Genomic DNA, 23909 nt, shown 5'->3' with positions numbered 1-23909 from the left:
TTCGCTCATACCGTTTGATCGTTACTTTTTATTGACCGAACGTTATCTACTCTCTGCAACCCACAAAGCTCCTCACCTAACCACTCATAGGGTATTGGCCATCGACCGAACAATAAGGTTTTGCTGACTTCCTACGTGGCACATTGTTCGATAGGTCTCTTCCCACCAATAGAATAGTCTCAAACAGATTTCACTTAGTGTTTTTCATACCCCATTTTTTTCTTCTTCTAGTTTTCACCTTATTCTTTATCTCTTATTTATTATCTTAACCATTTTACGGTATTCTTAACCATAATTTAGCACGAAGTACTATAGTCCCGATGATATTCTTGCATCTAATCGTAAATCTCTAAAGAGTTTAGGTATGGATAGTTTAATATATTAGTAATGAGTGATGATTCTCTTTTTAGAAGCTGTGATCTAGATCCCAAATATTTACCTATAATTCTTTTAGTGTCATAATTAATATTGAAATTTTATTGTTATAAATATAAAGAGAAATTTACAAGAATAAAATATCCCACAAATATCAATCACTCAAATTTATAAATAATATACTTTATCTTCTAAAATATCATTCTTAATTATATAAGTAAGAGCGTTAAAAGATCAAGAGTGTGTTTGGTAAGTGATTGTGAATTGGAATATTTATTTGAATAGTAGTAAGAAATGATTGATGTGATATAAAATTTGAGAATGTTTTATAGGAAAATGAAAAAGTTTTGTTTTATAGTGAGTTTTTTTGATTGAATAATAATAAAAAATTATTGATGTGATGTAAAAAGTGTAAAAAAGTAAGAATATTTTTTATTTGATATTTTTGGGAGAAGTAAAATGAAAATGAAAATTGTTTGGATGAGTTACCAAACAGGTTCCAATACCTTTTATAAGGTGGTTCTATGGGCATAAATTTCTTACAAATTGGGTTGTTGAAATTTATGACAAATCAGTCTCTAAAAATGACGTGTCTTTTAAGGATGTAAGAAACACATATTTTTTTTTTTTAATTATTATTATTAATATTATTAAAAATATATATATAAAAAGCACATAATATTAAAAAACACGTGCTTCTTAATTTTAACTACTCAAAATACACACTTTTTTTTTTTATTATTATTATTTTAGCTACTAATTTTTCAATACTAACTCTAATAGATTATACTATCTACTTTTTTTAAATATTATTTTTTATTATAAAAGTTGAGGGTGAGGGAAAGAGAGAGAGCGAGGGAAATAGGTAAGAGAAATGAATAAGAAATACTTTCCTATATAAAAGTTCACTATAGCCAAATGGATGAAGATACTCTCTTTTAAGGCATGATGAGGCATTTATTGGAGGGATAAAGTTGTTCATATTAGTTAAATATAGTATGAGTCATATGAAGAGTCTGATGGAGGTGCACCAAGTTACATATCTCTTTTATAGGCGGGTTGTAGAAAATTTCAGTCTTTTATCGATTTAGGGTGCGTTTGAGATTGCGATTTCGTAGACAGAAAGTATGATTTTAAATCAAATCGCAAAAAATGAAGAGTAATGCTACACATCATCCCCTTGTCCTCTTTTTGTCCTCCCAAAATTGATGTGGCTCTTAAAATCACCATTGGATCAAAATTCAATAGTGATATATTAAAAATTCAATGGTGATTTTAAGAGCCACATCAATTTTGGGGGGGACAAAAGGAGGACATTTTTAGCATTACTCAAAAATGAATCGTTTAAAAATTTCGTTTTAAAAAAAAATTGCGATTTGAAAATGCAGAAATATGCCTTTTCAAATTACAGGCTAAGGGTGCTTTTTTAAAAATACATAATTTTAATGGTTAAATTGTAATTTTAAAAACCAAATTACGATTTTATCAAATATTTAATTACATTTTTAAAAATCGCTATTTTAAATCTTACATTTTAAAATTATTATTTTTAAATCGTATTTTTTTAAATTGCAAATTCAAACAAACGTCAGTAGCTGAGGAAGGGTATTTAAGTCATTTCATCATATAAAAATAACAGACCCGAAACCCTAGCTGTGACATGCCTGTCGTCTATAAGTACCACGCATACCATTCACATACCCTCGAGTCCTCTCTTAACTCTGCTCCCTGTTGCGGCTAGGTTTCAGCCCTAGATCTCTCTTACGAGGTGAGCGATCTGCCCGCGATTCACTCTTGGATTCTTCACTGTTTTCTGTTGTTATATATTAGGTTTTCGCTGTTTGATTCTGAGATGCTCTGATTGTGGTTTTGGTTGCTGAACGTATATATGCATGTGTTGGATTCGTGTTTGATTTCTAATTATATTTTGTTAACTGCTTGGTTTCGTCTTCAGTTTCTTAGCTTCTCGTTTATTAATCTCGTATTAGATCGGAATATGAAATTCGATTGTGTAGATTTCAACTCAGCTGAGAAAGGAAAATATTCGATAGCTTACAGAGGCTTTTACTTGGGTTCCCAAATTTATCGGGAAAAGTCATTGTTAGTAGATGTATTTGATTTGTGCTAACGATTTCGGTATTTTATTTAGTGGATCTAATTTAGTTCGTTCCTATTCATGGAAGCATAAATTTTTTGTAGAAAGCGTTAAAGTTTGTCACTGATTGTTCGGTTTTGTTTTCTGTTGGGTTTAAAATGGGATCTAGTCCGCCAACCGGGATGAGTTTATTTTTCATTTTCTGTTTGATATCTTTTGTTGCTTGTTGACAATCCTCGGACTGCATTTTTTTACTTCTGTTGAACGATAATATGATGGGTTTTTCTTATTTTGTTTTGGTTTCTGATTGGGTTTAGATGTATGTCTTTGGGCTTATTTGTGAACTTTAAGCTGGGAAAATGTTGATCGACTTCGTTATTTGTAGTGTGGTCCAAGCAACCTTATATAATTTTTTTTTTTAAATAACCTTTTAATGAGTTATGTACTACTCTTAGGTGATTTCTGGTTGTACCAACTGTTTTGTACGAGTGTGTAAAATTTCCCTTGAAAATCATATATGTCTGGAACTTTACTTTGAGCAAGGATAGCCAGGATAGGTACATGTCCAGAAGTGTTTACTTTGAGGTAGGAAAGGTTTGCTGTATACTTGGTGTACAAATTTTTTACTGGATTGTGCAACCTGTTTCATTTTTATTTTTTCATTTTGAAGTTTTGAATAGAACTCATTTGATGCTTGATATATGTACTTGAATTTGAAGTTCTAATTAGAACACGTTATACCCTCTGCAGCTAGTAATTGATCATAAGTTCTTAATTCGTTATCTAATTTCTTGGCACTGTATAGCTTCTGGTTTTGACTCCTTTGGCTTATCTATGGCTAGTTTTTTTATGCTTATCTGGATTTTGTAACAGCATCTTCTAGCATTCTAATATGGGTAAGGAGAAGTTTCACATCAACATTGTGGTCATTGGCCACGTCGACTCTGGAAAGTCGACAACCACGGGGCACTTGATCTATAAGCTTGGAGGTATTGACAAGCGTGTTATTGAGAGATTTGAGAAGGAGGCTGCTGAGATGAACAAGAGGTCATTCAAGTATGCCTGGGTGTTGGACAAGCTCAAGGCTGAACGCGAACGTGGTATTACCATTGACATTGCCTTGTGGAAGTTTGAGACTACCAAGTACTACTGCACTGTCATTGATGCTCCTGGACACCGTGACTTTATCAAGAACATGATCACCGGTACCTCACAGGCTGACTGTGCTGTCCTCATTATTGACTCCACCACTGGTGGTTTTGAAGCTGGTATTTCCAAGGACGGTCAGACCCGTGAGCATGCATTACTTGCTTTTACCCTTGGTGTGAGGCAGATGATTTGCTGCTGCAACAAGGTTAGCTCTATGATTTATAAATTGCAATGAATACTTACGGTCACTTGTGGTTGCAAGTGCCAAATGTGCCTTTTACTAATGTTGCTTTTGTATGTAGATGGATGCTACAACCCCCAAGTACTCCAAGGCAAGGTATGAGGAAATCGTTAAGGAAGTCTCATCCTATCTGAAGAAGGTTGGGTACAACCCTGACAAGATCCCCTTTGTCCCCATCTCTGGTTTTGAGGGTGACAACATGATTGAGAGGTCTACAAACCTCGACTGGTACAAGGGCCCCACCCTCCTTGAGGCTCTTGACTTGCTCTCGGAGCCCAAGAGGCCATCAGACAAGCCCCTCCGTCTCCCACTCCAGGATGTCTACAAGATTGGCGGTATTGGAACTGTCCCTGTTGGACGTGTTGAGACAGGTATCATCAAGCCTGGTATGGTTGTGACCTTTGGGCCTACTGGACTGACAACTGAAGTCAAGTCCGTTGAGATGCACCATGAAGCTCTCCTGGAGGCCCTTCCTGGTGACAACGTTGGGTTCAACGTAAAGAATGTTGCTGTGAAGGATCTCAAGCGTGGTTTTGTTGCTTCCAACTCCAAGGATGATCCTGCCAAGGAGGCTGCCAACTTCACCTCCCAGGTCATTATCATGAACCATCCTGGTCAGATTGGTAATGGTTATGCTCCAGTGCTCGACTGCCACACCTGCCACATTGCCGTGAAGTTTGCCGAGCTGGTGACCAAGATTGACAGGCGATCTGGTAAGGAGATAGAGAAGGAGCCTAAGTTTTTGAAGAATGGTGATGCAGGGATCGTGAAGATGATTCCCACCAAGCCCATGGTGGTGGAGACTTTCTCTGAGTATCCTCCACTTGGTCGGTTTGCCGTGAGGGACATGCGCCAGACTGTGGCTGTTGGAGTTATCAAGGGTGTAGAGAAGAAGGATCCAAGTGGTGCCAAGGTCACCAAGTCTGCAGCTAAGAAGAAGTGAACCGTGCAGGTTATTCATATTCAGATTCCTGCAGATCATGCCTACTATCACATTGATAATAGTTATGATAAAAACTTGGTAATTGTCAGTGCGGTTTTGGCATGTTGGCTTTATTTCATATGTCATAGTTTTATACCTTCGTTGTTGGGTACCCGGTCTCAGAATTGGGTACTTGATAGGCGGTGGCATCACACTATGGCATAGTCCCTTAAGTTATTTGTGTTTATTTTGCAGTATTTTTGTGTAGAGGTGCTTCAGGTTTTCTGAGGCGGCTCAAAAGTTGTCATTGTGTTATTTCGGCCAGAGTTGCAAACTAATTTCTATTTATGCTTTTTATCCCCCGAGCCCCTTGGTTTTCCAACAATTTTTAATTATGTTAATGCAAATTTGATCTATGACTACCATAATTTATGAGTAGAATGATGCATTGTCTGGTACATACTTGATTCTCTCCTCTAATCGGGGGCTTCCCCCCATCTAAAATTACTACTCTTTGAGCATAATTGAGCTGGTTGTGGTAGGATGTTTTGGTTACGCAATTGGTCCATGGCATCTCGTGTGAATAGGATTCTCTCCCAGTTTTAAGCTAAATGGAGATGAGCTTTCAAGTGGAATGGAGTTTAGGTATTTTTATGGTTTGGATTTGATGTTTTATATAAAGGTATAGATGATTTCTACATGATAACAAAGCTATTTAAAAAGTGTTATATCATTTGGTTTGCACCTTTGAGGATCTAAATTGTTAGCTAGCTTTGTTTTTAGTGCTAAAGACCTTTTTGGTTTTAGGTGTATGCAGTTTGAAAACTTTACTTTTTTGGTACTTGTTTTAATTTGCATCTCAAATAGTTTTTTCTTCCCATGAAAAAAAAAAAGCTTTATTACTTTTTGAAAAGAAAAGAAGGGGGGCCCGGCCACAAAAATTAGAGTGAGTCAGTCAAGAAGAAAAAATAGAAAAGTAGAATGGAAAGTGGAGATGGAGCTGTTAAAATATGCATCCATCTCCACTAGCTTTAGTACTCATTGAAGTCGTTGTTTGTTGGAGTCATCGCTTGCAATTCTGCGCTGCTTCGGTTCTCCTTTAATGGTTTTTTGCTTTCTGTAATTTTCCAATCGATAGATCCCACTTCCACACCTTTTCAAAACGTCATTGATGACTCATGTGCCAGCAAGTAGTTCTTTGGAATTATACGTCCCTCGCATTAACAATGATGACCCATGCCAGTGACATCACTACAAGAGAAAGTGGTTCAACGGTTCAAACCATGCTTTTATGTCATTGCATCCTTTCGTGCTTCATGCCCGTTTACGGGAAAACGGGTCCTCCGGTTAGTTGTTTAATAAGGGGTAAAATTATCATTTTAATTTTGTAAACAATTTTATATCTAATAAATTATAAAATAACTAACCGGTTCGGCGGATCCACTCCATTTCATTTGAATGAAATGGAGATAATCCGACTACAAATTCTATGAAGGTCGCTCAAGCCCTAAACAGATGCTTCTTCTTCTTTTCTTTTTTTTTCTTTTTTTTTTTTTTTTAATTTTTAATTTTTTTTGCAAAAAGCAAATGAGAGAGAGCCAGAACCAATTGGCTGGTTTTGATTCACGTATACTTTTTACCTCTTCTGTAATGATAAGGCGTGAGAGATGTTAGGGTTAATACCTTAAAATTCAATTTGTTTTGTTTGATATTTTGGTTATTAATAAATTTGTTTATTTTTTAAGATGAACAAGAACATTGAACATTCATTTGATGAATGTAGTCCACAAGTCATATTGTATGTGGTTAAAGTGCGTTAATGATATTAATACACAAATGATCTAAATCACAATTATTTGTGATTTATAAACCTTAATTCATTGTCGGTTATAAAATTTGGCATTTCATTTGACAGACTAAAATATATCAATCATGATGATTTATCTTAATCATGGAAATAGAGACTTCTGATTAATATGTTGGTGTGTTCGAGATATACTGAATTGAACCACTATAAGTTATTATCTATAAACTACTGTCAACTGGATACTTGAACTGACGACCACATATAGCATTGACTCTTAATTTGAAAGGAATATGAACTCAAATTTGAACTGTAGATTACTTTGATACATTTAAGATATATCTTTCTTGATCAAAAGCTTGCTACATTGGGTAATCACATGTAGTATTATGGGAACACTACTCTCTTTAATAGGAATGAAAGAGATAAAAAATATCACATTGAAATAGATTTAATGGGAATTAATTATCCTGAATCTCGGCCTGAGTATTTTAGTAAAGAGTTACTAAAATAAATATGCTCAATAATTTGATTTTAGGAGAATAAGAATAATTGAAAGATTAAATTAGGGACTCAAGGAATAAAAGGATAGTGAAAATAAAGTGACGGAGAATTTAATTTGACTTTATTTTATTATGGATATTTCATGAAGGGGTCAAATGTAATTATAAGAAGTCGGGAAGCTCTTGTATAATTAAATAAACACTAGAGCACAATTACAACTTTTTAGTGGAATAAGTAATAATGAATGGTTACTTAAGACAAGTTATGCGATTACACGTTTCCTAAGCTCATTGAAACTAGTTTTATTTTTCCCTTAAGTCCATATTCAAAGCTATTATTTTCATGAGATATGATACATTTACAACTTCTGTACAACTCCAACAATTTTTTTTTTAAAAAAATAATTAATTATTGGATATATAGGACCTAGATATAGTAAAACATATCCAATGATTAGTTTGAAAAAAAATTATTGGAGTTGTACAGAAGTTGTAAACGTATCATTTTTCTATTTCCCTTGTGGGATAGGCCGAATTGCACTAGGATTGTGTCTCTTGTAGGGTACAACCAATACGTAGACTATAAGACTTGGTCTCGAAGCTTTGGACTTTAGGGTGCGTTTGGGATTGCGATTTCGTAGACAATAAGTGCGATTTTAAACCAAATCGCAGAACATAGATCGTTTGGGAACTGCGTTTTTAAAAATTGCGATTTGAAAACACAGAAAATCTGCTTTTTCAAATTGCAGATAAGATGGTGTTTTTTTGAAAACGCAGAATTTTAAAGGTAAATTCACGATTTTAAAGGCTAAACTGCGATTTTGCCAAACGCTTAACTGCTTTTTTAAAAATTACTTTTTTCAAATCGCACATTTTAAAATCGTTATTTTAAATCGCACTTTTTGAAATCGCAAACCCAAACGGACCCTTAAGAGTTAAGCACGTCTATTTATAGAGAAGTTAGTACAACGAGAGTCTACATTGAGAAAAAGACTTGTCGTGTTTTTTCTTTGAAAATTGTAATTCATGTTTAACGATAAGATGAAATTCTGAATTTCTTTCTTCCGTTGTATGTGATGTGGATGAGTAGCATATCAATTTCTAACGAGAAGATATTTTAGGCTATGACAAACAGATTGTCTGAATCCCTATGGAGGAAAACGTGGAGGGGTTTTGGTATGTTTTTATGTTCATTTTGGCAGAGGAGATAATCCAGATGTGTGGGAATATATCTCTTTTGGTAGAAGAGGAACGCGGTGTAACGCTTCCATCGATGGAGTTAGAAGAGATAGGGAAGGAGGGACATCTATGTCTGTTGGGAGGCCTTTATGTGGAGAAATTGATTAACGAAGACGATGGCCTTTTTCTGGGGCTTGACAGATTCGGTGGCTTTTCATGAAGTGGGGGACAATCTGTTCGTCATAAAGTTCAAAACGAAGGAGGAGATGCAAAGGATCTGGGAAGGAAGACCATGGTTGTTTGACATAAATATTTTTGTATTACAACAGTATGATGGACTGAAACAACCCAAAGAGACAAACTTTAACAAAGAGGTTCTATGGGTACAGATGCACGATTTACCTTTTGGGTGTATGACAAGAGAAGTGGGTGGGAGCATGGGAGCGACAATGGGTGTGGTGGATGTCACGACTGAAGGAATGGGTTGGGGCGAATCTTGAATATACCAGCCAGGAGATTGTGGATCCCCTTCCAATATGAACGCCTGCCCAAATTTTCCTTTCGCTATGGCATGATTAATTTGGAACACGGCTTCGGGATGGTGTGACGAAACTCTATGGTGGCGAGAGGGAATGGGCGGAGAAGGGGAGATCTCCTACGACGACAAGGCACCCAGAGGCTAATGGGCAGTGGCGGACGAGTGGCGAGGTTCAAGATGGTCTTCAAATGAGCTCTGGGAACGTTTCCGGGGGGAGGAGATGGATGAATTTGGGAGACGCTTGATTCAAGAGTGTTGGGAAAAATATTGTACTCCTCGGTAGCCAGGCCCAGCCCAAACACAAGGCCCATTGGGTCCACCCAACCAGGCCAGAGCGGTTCAAGAATTTCATCCATCCAGGCCCGCCAAGATCATCCGGGCCTAACATGTTCAGCCGACCCGACTATCCGACCCGGATGTAGCCGACCCGGATACCAATCGATACCAACATCCGCGTTTATCTCGGGAGTACCCGGGATTTAAGAGACACGACGTATGACACCAAACTAGATCGTGCGCCCGGAGCTTCACCAATGTCATGCTGCCCGTATAAGATCGAATGCCCGAGATTAGCGGTCGTGGAACCCGGAATATTCGTGCGCCCGAGGCCACGTCCGTCAACTACCGATTCCCGCATATATAGGAATAATCTCAACTGCTCCTTAATCTCTATAAATACCAAGGTCCCCTCAAACATTAAGGTACGCTGATTAATCTCTATAACCTTACTCTGCGCATTTACTCTCAAACAATACACTTAAGGATCGGAGCGGGGTCGTTGGCATCCCCCCGACGCAGTGTTTGTTCTTGTTTGCAGATAGATAAAGTACTCAGACGAATCACTGATCTACACGTCACCAACCGGAAATTTGTCTTAACAAAGAGGATACCCATCAAGTTGCTGGTAGCAATAGTCTCACGCCTCTCAAAGTGGGACAAATTTGTGTGACTGGAGAAGAGAAGTCTATGCTGGGTAGTGTGGATATCAAGGAGCATGTGTCTCCTCAGAATGAGCTGGAGGTTGGCAGAAGGGTATGGCTTGACGTGTGGGAGTGGGCAGGAGAGATTGGGCTATGTGGAGGGAGCTGATATTAATGGCAAAAAATTGGGGAGTGGCATGGCTGATAATAAACTAGGGGAGACACATTCTTCTTTGGGGGCTAGTGTGGACTACATGCAGGATACTGAAGCTAATTTACTGTTTACTTTTAAAAGTGGGGAAGTAACCGTGCAGAATGAAACAATAGCAGTCAGTGAAGATGCCTTTCAGCACAAACAGAGAGATGATATGGGGAAATTTCAATTGGTAGATGAAGAGGATCTTGAGATGGAAGATTATAAACTATCCAATGTCGTAGTGACTATTGGTGGAGAGATGGGTCCGAATCTTTCAAACGATCTCTTAGGAGGCATGGTGAGCTCGGCGAAAGGAAACTGCAAACTTATTTCAAAACAAAAGCAGTGGAAGAGAAGGGCACGGGAAAATGGCACAAGCAAGGATTCACAAGGTATCTCAACTGAGACCCTTAAAAAAAAAGAGGAAACCATACCCGGGGAAATCTGCTCATAGTGTGCTTCATGATGACAGATTACTGACAAAGGAGGAGGGTGGAAACAATACTAAAAGGGTTAAGGGTGAGAAATGTGGTAGTGGGGGCAGTGGATGTGTTACAATCAGATGGAGTGGCGGAGGTTGGTGAACAAGCCTGCTGCTCATTATGAATATTATAAGTTGGAATTGCTGAGGGCTTGGGAACTCTTGGACAGTTCGTAACCTTTGTCAATTGGTGAAGGATAAGACACCCAATATTTTATTTCTCATGGAAACAAAACTCCAGAGAGATAAAATGTCGTATTTATGGGGAGAACTTGCTTTTGATAGTTTATTTGTGGTGGATTGTATCGGACATAGTGGTGGTTTGGCGCTTTTCTGGAATGAAGGCATTGATTTGGAAATCCAAAATTATTTCGCTCGACATATCAGTGCCGTTATAAAAGAGATGGGACGAGACTTTCAATGAAAATTGACATGGTTTTATGGCAACCTAGAAACAGCTCGGAGAGGAGAAGGGTGGAGCCTATTGTGCCATCTTCAAACTTTTTCTCCACTACCTTGGTTATGCGTAGGGGATTTCAATGAGATCATGGAACATTTTGAAAAGCATGGTGCTGCTTTACGGCCTGATAGATAGATGGAAGCTTTCAGAGAAGCTTTGGAGGACTGCCAACTCAGTGATTTGGGTTTTATTGGGTCCAAATTTACTTGGTACAATAACAGAGAGGATGAATATTTCACGAAGGCATGGCTTGATCGCGCTGTGGCCAATCCGGATTGGTGTGAGAAGTTTGGGGAGACATATGTTTTTGTTCTGGCGACTAGAAGTTCAGATCATTGCCTTTTTTTTTTTTTTTTTCCTTAATATTGGAAATAATGGGGTTAAAGACACCTATACGGTTGAGACTTTTAAATTCGAAGCCAGCTAGATGGTCAATGATGCATGTCCTTCAGTAGTTAAAGATGCTTGAAAAGATAGGGTTTTTGAGGGGGACCCACTTGACATTCTCGTGAGCAAACTTGAACAATGCAAGCAACAATTGATGAGATGGAGCAAATGAAACGGTAAAAGAAGGCGGTCTGCATGGCTTAAAAAGACAACCAAGCGGAGAGAGAGTCTTTAAAGTTGGGTGGCGCCAGAAACGGTGGGTGAGATCAATGAAAATGGAGGGAAGATTGATGATATGCTAGAAAGAGAAGACTAAAAGTGAAAGCAAAGGACGAAAGTTTATTGGTTACGTATATAATGGTGATAGAAATACTAAGTTTTTTCATATGTATGCAAGCTAAGAGCACTAGCAGCAGATTCCCAACCATTTTTCCTATATTTAGGGAACAAAACTACTTTTTACTTCCCTATAAAAAAACACCCCACAATAGATTCTCATACCTTTCCCTATATCAATTAAATATTATTTTCTATTCTTATTTTATTGTTTTTTCTCTTTCATACTTTTATTTTTTTATTCATTTTTATCTTGATTCCAGAACACTCGGCCAGTCGGCCGTCTACCTTCTTCACCTCATCACAACCCAGTCCTCAATTAAATCCAAGGCAGATTGTTTCCACGGTCGCTCACTACAGCTGCAACAACATAAGCTCCTTTTTTTCTTGCATTGTTTCGGTGCAGATTGCAGGAAATATGGGCATCAACCACCACCTTCACTCCACTCTCAGAGTCTGGGTATCAAATCTTCAATTTAATTTTTTTTTTTTGATGAATATATCTTTTTCATGTGTGTTTTTCAGTTGCTTTGTGTACCAGTTCTTGGTGTTTCATTATGTTTGGACTGTTTGGTTCTTACGATTCTGTTAGAAGATTTTCTTCTTTTTTCTTCAATTACTTTGTGGGAAGAGACAAAGAGGTTGGTTAGCCAAATGGGTTTTCTTCAAATTATGCTGTTTTCATGCCTTGTCTGATTTCTGGAGGATTTGTATTTCTTGATATATATATATATATATTCTTCCTCCCAGCAAAACGCAGAAAAAAAAAGCTTGGTTTGGACATGGCCGTGAAAGAGACGAAGGAGATGCGTGAAGCCAGGCGTGAAGGAGAGAGAAAGAGTCAGAGAGACAGATTTTTTTCATTAAAAAAATTGATTGGGAAGCTACAGTGCTACCCAATACATTGGGTAGCACTGTAGCTACCCAACCAAAAAATGTAAATTTGAGGTATTTATTGTGGGGTGGTTTTTGTGAGTTTTGGTGAAATTTTTCCTATATTTAGGGAAGGGAACCAATATAGGGAGACTGCTACTAGTGCTCTAACGAAAGAAAGCAAACTGCATTAGTGAGGTCACTAATGGCGAAAGGGTTCCCTATACTACTCCAGCTGATATTAGTCACGCCTTTCTCGACTACTATGGGTCTAATTTTTCTTCGTCTGCACCAGTAGGCCCAAGCTATTCATTTTTGTTTAAATTCAGGATGTTCTCTTGAAATTATCAATCACACCAATATTGTGCTCATTCTAAGAAAAAAGTATCGTCTCAGGTTACAGATTTTAGACCTATCAGTTTATGCAACGTGGTTTACAAAATAGTGTATAAAGTTTTAGCCAACAGATTAAAAAAATTCTACCCCATATTATTTCTCCTAACCAAAGTGGTTTTTGTTGCGGGGCGTCATATCAGCGACAATATTCTAGCTACCTACGAGATTTTACATACTATGAATACAAATATGAAAGGGAAAAAAGGCTTTATAGCTCTGAAACTTGATATAAGTAAAGCTTATGATAGAGTTGAATGGAGCTTTCTGGTAGAGGTTATGAGCAGGTTGGGCTTTGATAGCAGATAGATCAGCTTAATTTTGAAGTGCATCAGTTTAGTTTCGTATGCAGTTCTCATCAATGGGGAGCCTCATGGCCATATTACTCTAATTTTTGGTATTCGACAAGGCAATCCCTTATCTCCTTATTTATTTGTCTTGTGTATGGAGGCTCTTAGTGCTATGTTACAACACGCTGATCGAAAGACTGTGCGAGCTTACAGTTGTCCCTATTGCCAAAGGTAGGGTTCGACTCAGTCACTTTTTTTTTTTTTTTTTTTTTTTTTTTTTTTTTTTTTTTTTTTTTTCTTTTTTTGTGCGCAGATGATAGCCTTCTTTTCTCTGCAACCCACAAGGCTCCTCACCTAACCACTCAAAGGGTATTGGCCATCGACCGAATAATAGGGTTTTGTCGACTTTCTATGTAGCACATTGTTCGATAGGTCTCTTCCCACAAATATAATAGTCTCAAACAGATTTTTCCAAGTGTTTCTCATACCCCATTTTTCTTCTTCTACTTTTCACCTTATTCTTTACTCCTTATTTATTATCTTAACAATTTGAAGGTATTCCTAACCATAATTTAGCATGAGGTACTATAGTCTTGATGATATTCTTGCATCTAATCGTAAACCTCTAAAGAGTTTAGGTATGGTTAGTTTAATATATTAGTAATGACCGATGATTCTCTTTTTAGAAGCTGTCATCTAAATCCCAAATATCTACCCATAATTCTTTTAGTGTCATAATTAATAATGTAATTTTATTGATATAAATATAAAGAGAAATTTACAAGACTAAAATATGCCACAAATACCAAATACTCAAATTTATAAATAATATAATTTTTCTTCTAAAATATCATTCTTAATTATATAAGAGTGTTGAAAGATCAATACCTTTTATAAGATGGTTCTGTAGACATAAATTTCTTACAAATTGGGTTGTAGAAATTTCTTACAAATCAGTCTTTAAAAATGACATGTGTCTTTTAAGGATGTAAAAAACACATGCTTTTTATTTATTTATTAATATTATTAAAAAAAAACATATAAAAAGCACATAATATAAAAAACATGTGCTTCTTAATTTTAACTATTCAAAATACACATTGTTCTTATTTAGCTACTAATTTTTCAATATAAACTCCAACAAATTATACTCTTTACTTTCTTTAAATATTATTTTTCAATATATTTTTTATTATAAAAATTGAGGGAGAGGGAGAGAGAAGGGAAAGAGAGGGGGAGGGAGAGAGAAAGAGAGGGAAAGAGGAGAGAGAAAAGAATAAAAAATATTAAAAGGTGCTATAGTGAACTTTCGTATATAAAAGTTCACTGTGGCCAAATGGATGAACTCTATTTTAAGGCATCTGTTGGAGGGATAAAGTTGTTCATAATAATTAAATATAGTATGAGCCATACGAGGGTCTGCTGGAGGTGCACTAAGTTACACGTATCTCTTTTATAGGCGAGTTGTAGAAAATTTCAATATTTTATCGATTAAGAATGCGTTTGGAATTGCGATTTCGTAAACAAAAAGTACGATTTTAAATCAAATTTCAGTAAATGAATCTTTTATGAATTTTTTGTTTTAAAAAAATTACGATTTAAAAATGTAGAAAATTTACTTTTCCAAATCACAGGCCGTGGGTGTTTTTTTGAAAATGAATAATTTGAATAATCAAATTGCGATTTTGCTAAATGTTTAATTAAGTTTTTAAAAATTATTATTTTAAATCACACTTTTTAAAATTATTATTTTTAAATCGTATTTTTTTAAATCGGAAACCCAAAATAAACGTTAGAAGCTCAGGGGAAGGGTATTTAAGTCATTTCATCATATAAAAATAACAGATCCGAGGCCTGTCGTCTAGTACCACGCGTTAGTTTTTTCAGAAAAAGAAAAAGAAAAAGAAAAAGAAAGTACCACGCATAGCCTAATCCTCTCATAACTCTGCTCCCTGTTGCGGCTAGGGTTTCAGCCCTAGATCTCTCTTACGAGGTGAGCGATCTGCCCGCGATTTACGCTTGGATTCATCACTGTTTTCTGTTGTTATATATTAGGTTTTCGCTGTTTGGTTCTGAAATGCTCTGATTGTGGTTTTTGTTGCTGAACGTATATATGCATGTGTTGGATTCATGTTTGATTTCTAATTATATTTTATTAACTGCTTGGTTTCGTCTTCAGTTTCTTAGCTTCTCGTATTAGATCGGAATATGAAATTCGATTGTGTAGATTTCAACTCAGCTGAGAAAGGAAAATATTCGATAGCTTACAGTGGCTTTTACTTGGGTTCCCAATTTATCGGGAAAAGTCATTGTTAGTAGATGTATTTGGTTTGTGCTAACGATTTCGGAATTCTTATTTAGTGTATCTAAATTAGTTCGTTCCTATTCATAGAAGCATAAATTTTTTTGTAGAAAGCGTTAAAGTTTGTTACTGATTGTTCGGTTTATTTTTCTTTTGGGTTTAAAATTGGATATAGTACACCAACTGGGATGAGTTTATTATTCTTAGGGGTGAACAAACGAAGCGGTTATAACCGCTTTACAACCGCTAACTGCATAATTAGGGGTATGTAAGCGGTTGCAACCGGCAGTTATTGGCTAAAACCGCTAACCGCACCCACCTAAGGCGGTTATTGCATTTTACCAACTGCAACTACCTCCGCCTAGGCGGTTAGCGGTTGTTTTTATAACCATAGGTTAGCGGTTATTAGGTATATAACCGGCAGTTGGAAAACCGCTTTTCAATTTGGGTTTTGGGCTGGTTTTGGACAGGTTTTGGGCCGGTTTTTGTGCAGATTTTAATTTTTTCGAAAAAGAATTTAATAATTTTTGGACCTTTTGCCTTTTGGTACAAAATTAACAAATCTAAATACAAATCCAAAATATTTATTAAAAAAAAATACAAATCCAAAACACAAACAAATCCAAAACCAAAACAGTACAATAACCTTCATTACTAACATCCTTCTAGATAAAGTCCAAGGATGCTTTGGTCCTTGATTGAGCTTCATCTACGAAAGAAGAAGCTTAATTTAATTGAAAAGTAGGTTTCATAAATAATAATTGCACAACTGAAAAGTTTCAACTAATTTACAAACATTTACCTTCTTCATTGTAGCTTTCCACAAATTCCTCCAACTCCCGAATGTCAATTGGAGTATTCCTTATCCAATTTTGTGTGCAAACCAACGTATCAACGGTAAGTGGAGGCAATGTACCCCTAAAGGGATCCAAAATACGTCTCCCAGAGACAATAGTGGAATTTGGCATAGCCAATACATCACGGGTTATCGCTGCAAGGATAGAATAATTGGGTGCATTAATCTTCCACTAAGTTAAAACATCAAAGTCCTTTGTTATTGCTTCACACCCATCCAACAAATACCTATCCACCTCCAACTTACATTCCAAATCATTCTCTCCCTCAAGGTGTTGAGAGATGAGATAATGAATTTTATTCACTGCACTTTCTGTATCAATTAAATTCGAACCATTAGACATAAATCACGTAGCAGAACAAATAAAATAAAAAAATAACAACAAACAAATTAAACAAAAGTTTAAACAATTAATGGAAGAAAAAAGAAACAAAAACTGTTCAGGACACAAATTTTGTACAAACCAGATAAAACCATTGGCTAACAAGAAGAAAAAATATAGAAGATACACAATAATCAGAGATTCAGAAAGCCCAAAATTCTAAAACAAGTAGAGATCTTTCATCCTAAATAACAAAATTAGTAAAAATAAATAAATAAAACCCATTAACCATAACACAAGCTTGGAAAGAATGCTAAAAATAAAGATAACAACTGATTCCAGTTCAAGCAAAAAACCTGGAGGTCAAACAGAACATATCTTAGTAGGTACCTTGAAATGAAACGTGAGATTGGCTCCTCCTGGCCTTGCAGACTGCAGTAAATTCAAACATGAAAGAAATCTTCAGATCTAAAATGATAAAAGCCCCAAGCCAAATCCCCGACCAAAAGCCCCAAGCCAAATCCTCAATCAAAAACCCACACACAAAAAAAAAAAAACCCATTCCACCACCATAAACGCACAAAACCAAACAATCCATTGCACGCACAAAACAAAGCACCAGAGTTCATCCAAGAGGCTTTATGGAAAGTCATCCCCTACTTTACTTTTGTGGAGCATTTGGAGAGAAAGAAATCAATATATTTTTGAAGACCGCGATTCTAGTGTGATACAATTAAAAGCCTCCTTCTTGAGTTCCCTTTTAGATTTAGCTGCATCTTTTGTTCCTAATTTCTCTTCCTTTAATCTTGTAGATCTTATTAACTTTTTAGATTCTCGACCCCATTAGGCGTCGTTGCTTCTCTTGTATACTTTTCGCGTATGTGAGCTTTTCTTCTTCTTCTTCTTCTCCTCCAATAAATTATAATTTATAAAAAAAATCAAAAACAAAAGCGCAACCCAAGTACATAAGAAGTATTCAAGAGAAACGCCTAACTAGAAGGAGATTGTTTTTATTGTTTTGATCCTATGGCTTAATTTGATCCTTAACCCATAGGATCAAATTACTTTAGTAGTATTTTTATTTTTTGTTTGAAGTTGCTCTTAAATATTTGGAATATGCTTCATTTTGGCTGATGGATCGTTATATGACAGTTAAATAGAGAATCCTGTGTCACTTATTAAAAAAAATAGGATCCTGTGTTATCGCAACTAATATTCCATAAACCTTGAAAGTAATGTATTGTTTGGGCTGGTTGAGAAGAGGGTGTATGGTTTCATTATTGAAGAATGGATTTGGATTAGTTGCATTCAAATGCCCTTGATGGGATTATGATAGATATCGCCAGACCTATTTCTGTTTTGGCTTTTCAAATAGTCTCTAATACTCTTCCACTAAATCTGTACTTAATCTGGCTTAGAATACTGCCTTGTTTTATGCTCTTGTAATGAAAAGTTTACGATACAAGTCACGTATCAAATATGACTCCCCAACCATCCTTAAACTCATGGTAATGAACACAAGATTTCAAGAGGGGGTTGTTTGTGGTTTGATCTTTATCCTTCGAGGGTGGTCGTCTTCCCAGGTTGAGGGCTCCTCTGGCTGAGCCGTGTGCCCTTGACCTTCTTCCGGTGCTGAGGAGTGTAGTCCTTGAGGATCCAAGAACGGCGGTGGACTGCACTGAATCGGAGCTCATCCCAGTTGATCCAATGGACATGGCCAAGTCCCTTTGTCTGCTGGGTAAGCAGCAAACTCCAACTTGTTGCTTTGCACGAGGTAAGTTGGCTTCAGCAAAGGGGTCTAGTTTCAATTTGAACTTGCGCACGTGGAGCAAAATGCTGGTTGGTTTCAATTTGGCAATGGGCTGAGTGATCGCGAAACTCTTGGGTCGGGTTGCTGGGTCTGGTCTGGGCCTCAAGCGTAAAGGCTTCCGTCTGGGTCGGTTCTCGTCGAGACCCAAACCCAAAGCCTCACAACAATCAGTAGCTTCAGTGGGTGTGGATCCGTCGGTCGTCTTTAGGTATTTTCTTCGGCCAGAGAAGTCGTCGGCGGCAGAATACCAGGGGGTCCCCAAACCCTTAGAATCGCATCCACCGCATTCATTGGAAGCCCCTGTGGTTTCGGGCCCTGTATCGGGTCTTGTTTTTGCGGCTTACTCTCAATGTATGACGGTTGGCCTTGGAAGCTCTTCTCGGCTGGAGTCGTCTTTGGCAGCTGATTCTGGGGGTGGTTCTGGGTTTGCCTTCTTTCGGGAGTGGGTCAAGCTCCCATTTTGCTTTTACTCCCTTGCCGGCACCAGAGACATCGTCCCTGGTGTCTCTGGATGCCCCTACGGCTCCAGCGAGTTCTCTTGTTGGGTCTGGTTCTTCTGGTGGTCTTGGGTTTGATGCTACCCCCTTGCCTAGCAGCTTTGGGTTTGATGTCGTCCCCTTCAAGGACGCCTTCGCCCTGAGTTGGGTGAGAGAATTCGCTCTTCTCTCCCCGTGTTGCAGCTTCCTAAACCCTTTCAACCGGAGGGCTAGGAACTCAGGGAAGGCCCTTCTGTGAAGTGGAACGATGTGTTACTTGCAGATTCCTTAGAAGCTTCGAAGAAGACTGTTGGCTTTATTAATAAGGATACGGTTGCAGAGCCTCCAGTGAAGAATTATTCAGTCTCTGCGAAGAAGGGCTTCCTTAGGAAGGGTTTTCTCAACCCTCACTCGACTGTGATAGCCCCTCCCGCTTTGCCTCGGGAGGTCAAGGATGTTAGGGGGTAGGGCCTTCCTCCCCCCTCTGAGTTGTTGTATCATTCCTTCTTCCGATGAGGGCAATGGCTTTTCCCAATCTCAGGAATGGCATGTCCGGTTTGATCATAATGGGGAGATAGTGGTTTGGGAGAAGGATGCTGATTTTTGGGATGGGATGCCATTGGATTGGGCATTGGATGGTGTTTATGGTGAGGATTCCTTGGCTATCCTGGATGTGCCATGGAAGAAGATTTTAATCGGGACAAGATGATAGCGCGGCAGAAGACCAAAGGCAAGAGGGAGCTCCTAAATTTGAAAAGCTCCATCAATTATGGCGACGCAAACACCTCCTCTAGGCGTTGGAAAGGCAAGGCTCACATGACGTAGGGTTGGGTGCCTTCATGGGTCTCGAGGTTGATTCTGGGTCCTAGGGTTTTTTTTTTCCTTGTGTCTTAGATGGGTTCTTTTGTGGGCTGTTTTTGGATGATCTTTTGGTTGTTTTGCGGGTTAACGCGTTACACTTTTTTAATAAAATTTTTACTTATCAAAAAAGAAATGAAGACAAGATTTCTCAGGAGAATTTTTATAGTGATTGATGTTTCACAAATTTTGCAGCAAAATATTTATGGGATTAAGCTATGACAAGCCGGTTCATTGTTCTCTAAGAATGTGGAGGAACATAATTGATTACTTTTTCAGCTAAGCTTCAATGGAGTAATCTTGATTGGCAAGTGTCAGCTACTAATAAGTCTTTGCAAACATTCACCTTGTTTGTCTTCCCTTCTAAAGCGCTCCCGAAGAGCCGAGCATTTACCTTTTTTGGCATCTCTTCTAAAGATTATAAGGTTATATCCTTTCCTCCCATGAGAACACAATTTTCTCATTATGAGGTTGGAGGATATATGCAAAGATGAATGAGGCCCTGGAACCTCAGTTTCTGTATTTTCATTCGCTTTCATTGGACCATCAGCACCCTTATTTGAGGGTTGCCTTTGGAGCATCTATCTATGTTTATCTTTGTGAATGTTGGAGGAGAGAACTTCCATGAGATATAGTTGTTTGTTTGTGTGAAATCATGCGGTCAATCTTCTAAGCTTGATTAAGTATGGAAGTGATGTGCTAGGATCGGTCCTGAAAAGTTACAACTTCTATAGAGTTGTACACCTTTGGAGAAATATTTCATATACCATAGGCAAACAAGATTTCTTGGTGGAAATAGCTGAACCAACATTTTCTTATAGCACTGGCAAACAGGATAATTTGGGGATGAAGTTTGGACATGAAAATTGGACTCTTGGTTTACCAGTGATGTCTAGGGAGAACAAAGGCTACTTATTTTCAGCAATGACACATTAGCTCTGGAGAAAATGAGGCTTGAAGAGTGCTGTCGACTATTGTGGTTAGAAGTGAAAAGTTATTGGTTTTTTGTTTTAAAAAAATTATCTTTGTTCCCAAATAAGTCGAATAGAACACGTATGCTGGAATTAATGGTGTAGTGGATATGTTTCATGTTGGCTGTGTGGAAGATGGTGCATTGTCTCTTGTGGTGTCTCTGGAGGGAACATAATGATAGAAATTTTGAGAACTGCGAGAAGACGTTGCTGGAGTTTAAGTCGTCATTTTTTAGTACTCTTTATTTTTGGACAGTTGCGTTTTTAGCTCTCTGTGTTTAGTTTTCATGATTCTTTTGTTCTTTTTTCTCCTTCTAACTAGGTGTTTCTGTTGAATACTTCATGTATACCCGAGTAGGGTATATTTGGAAGGAGTGGTATAAGAATCTCATTAAAAGAAAATTAGGTAACAATATTCCTTTGTTCTTGGTTCTGGGATATTAGCCAGTCCGGTTTTTGTATTTTATGTTTCTATGTTCCTGTTGATTCTTGTCTCATTTACTTGGTACCTACATGGATTAAAACCCCTTTCATCATTTTATGAAATGTGATTTCAGTTAAAATTGTAATGTCCATATGCACTTCGCCTCTTTTTTTAGGGCAAGGGTATCTGACGTTTTGAGGAGAACTTTGTAAATATAATATATAATATAATGAAATTGTTCAGAAGATTTTAATTCCATCATGCAGCATGACAGAAGTCGCAGAACAACCATTTCGACCACGGGAGAAGCTTCTTGAGAGGCAAAAATATTTCCAAAACGTCCACAAACACACGTACCTCAAAGGGCCATTTGATAAGATAACCTCTGTTGCCATTCCAGTTGCTTTGGCGGCCACTTCGTTATTTCTTATTGTGAGTCCTGATATGCTGCTTGTTGTATGAAGAACTTTGCATTGCTTGCACTAATCTTTTATATATGTCATGCATTTCACCAGGGACGAGGGATCTATAATATGTCACATGGCATTGGAAAGAAAGAATGAGGCAGCTCAGATTTCATAGTTTTTAAGGTCCTGGTTTGGAGTAATGTATTCTTGAAGTATCTCGTTTGTTCCCTCTAATAAATGCTTACCAATGGTAATTGGAAATTCATCATTATTGGGTTTTTATCTTTTCGTTTTTATGTTTGCCTGATTAATTCTCAGGCTTCTACTTCCTGTTTGAAACCACTTTTTCTCTAGATTTGATTGACATAATCTCAGTTCCTTACCTGAACCTGGGGGAAAAGAAACTTTTGTTAGTTCCCTCAAGGTATGTGAGCATGTGCGCTTCAACTTTTTTATGCGTTTTATATTTGTAATTAAGGAATGCTATAAATTATATTTTTAGTTCATAACTATCTCACAATATTGACGTAGAGTCCAAATTAACCAATGGATTAGTATTTGTTTAAAAACCAAATTCAAGGGTTGATCATGGCTGTCACATGTGCATAGTGGTGACTCATAGGCAGTGGCACGGGAGAACTTTCTTGCTATGCAAAGTTATGCATCTTCTTTGAGAGGAAAAAGTTGCAAGCTTGCTAGAGAAATGCTACAATTTTTTTTTTTTTATCAAAAAATGCTACACTTTTAAAGAATTCTCTCCTAAATTTGTCTACTAGAGCAATAAAAGAGATAACAACTACTACTAATAATAAAATACTAATAGATAATACTTCATAACAGACTTACTACCTATCAAATACGTCACATGGCCCTTGTCCTCAAGGACAAAAGATGAAATTTGGCTGTTTCATTCGCTTCCTAGGCGAGCATTCTCTTAGTGGATTAAATCTCTCCTCTATGAGCGGCCTCTGTGTAAACGACAGTACATGATGGTAGCTGGGTGAACGGATCTGTAGCCCAAGTTGCTTCACGATCAGTGTGGCTCCATGCATAAATGACAACCCAAGCTGGCGAAGTATCACAGTAGAATGGCCAGACTTACGCCGTTTTGGTCAAGAACAACGGTTTGGCTATTGGTTGGTGTTGGCCGATTGAACAGTGAGGATGAATTTTTGGTGGTAAAACTTTGATGTGGTGGTGGGGTACGTAACATTTTTTTTAAAAAAAAAAATTGTAATTCATGTTTAACAAAAAGACGAAATTAAAAAAAAAATGTAATTCATGTTTAACAAAAAGACGAAATTCTAAATTTCTTTCAGTTGTATGTGATGTGGATGAGTAGCATATCAGTTTGTAACGAGAAGATCTTTCAGGCTATATGACAAGCAGACTGTCTAAATCCCTATGGAGGAAAACGGTTCATGCAAACCTTGGACTGCTTTTACGGTCCCAAAGCCAATTCAATTACCAAGCAAAATAGTTTCACACGCCTTCCATTAAACACAATGAGTTCTTTGTACCTCTATTTTTTAAATTAATTATTTGATATGTAGATTTAACGGTTAATTTTTTTTTTTTTTTAAAAAAAAATATACAAAAAAATAGATAAAAGATGTAAAAATATTATTTCTCAAATTTAAAAGCAACTATATGATATATATATATATATATATATATATATATATATATATATATATATATATATCATATATCATATATAGATATTCAAAATAGACAACAAATGGGACCATACATCCCAATTTTAGTGCGTGATACCTTATCTAAACAATTATTCTTTTCCTTCTCTCTTCATGCTTTTCTCATGGCCAATGTTAACCCTCCGGCCTCCATCGTCGTCTCCCCAGCTACCGCCCACAATCTTTGCTGAAAAGCTACTTGTATTACTACCAAATGCAACCTTTGTTAGATTCTCTTGTTATCAAGAATGTATAACTTAAGATTTCTCATTACTTAAACCTAAAAATAAAAATAAATTACGCAGATAATTTTTTATACGACCTGCAAGTTTAACACGAAATTATTGAATTAAAGTGGAGGGATCTGGCCTATTTATCTAAATAGTTCGGATTAGGGTTAGCTTTTACATTCTTATAAACACGCACCTCAGTACGATCCAAACCTGACATGCGACTGTCAATTTTTGACACAATCTGCGAACTCGACAAGAACCCAACACAAAATTAGAGGGTTATGGTTAAAGAATCAAACCCGTTTAATTATATGCCACCTATATAGTCTTATATTCATATATTTAAACCACATGAAAAGCCATATAAACATGAATTGCCGGCCCTAAAAAAAAAAAAAAAAAAAATCCAAG

At 37.1% G+C, this 23909-nt stretch overlaps 2 protein-coding genes across 3 annotated transcripts; both read left to right on the top strand.

The window, feature by feature from the left end:
* The first annotated feature begins 2015 nt into the window (after positions 1 to 2015).
* LOC133877048 (elongation factor 1-alpha) lies at positions 2016 to 5223 on the top strand. Its single transcript, XM_062315280.1, has 3 exons — positions 2016 to 2143; positions 3344 to 3824; positions 3922 to 5223. The coding sequence occupies exons 2-3, from the start codon at positions 3363 to 3365 to the stop codon at positions 4801 to 4803; spliced, it is 1344 nt and encodes a 447-aa protein (XP_062171264.1). The 5' UTR covers positions 2016 to 2143; positions 3344 to 3362; the 3' UTR covers positions 4804 to 5223.
* Positions 2084 to 21910, top strand: LOC133877051 (uncharacterized). 2 transcript variants are annotated; one of them, XM_062315285.1, is made up of 3 exons: positions 2084 to 2143; positions 21428 to 21593; positions 21677 to 21910. In XM_062315285.1, the coding sequence occupies exons 2-3, from the start codon at positions 21429 to 21431 to the stop codon at positions 21722 to 21724; spliced, it is 213 nt and encodes a 70-aa protein (XP_062171269.1). In that variant the 5' UTR covers positions 2084 to 2143; position 21428; the 3' UTR covers positions 21725 to 21910. The 2 variants fall into 2 exon arrangements, with proteins under 2 accessions (XP_062171269.1, XP_062171268.1); XM_062315284.1 differs by lacking the exon at positions 2084 to 2143 and adding an exon at positions 14992 to 15135.
* Positions 21911 to 23909: the final 1999 nt, after the last annotated feature.

This window comes from Alnus glutinosa, chromosome 9, assembly GCF_958979055.1.
Source record: "Alnus glutinosa chromosome 9, dhAlnGlut1.1, whole genome shotgun sequence".
NCBI lineage: Eukaryota > Viridiplantae > Streptophyta > Magnoliopsida > Fagales > Betulaceae > Alnus > Alnus glutinosa.
Note: the sequence above shows the minus strand (reverse complement) of the source record. Positions and strands in the feature narration are given on the sequence as shown.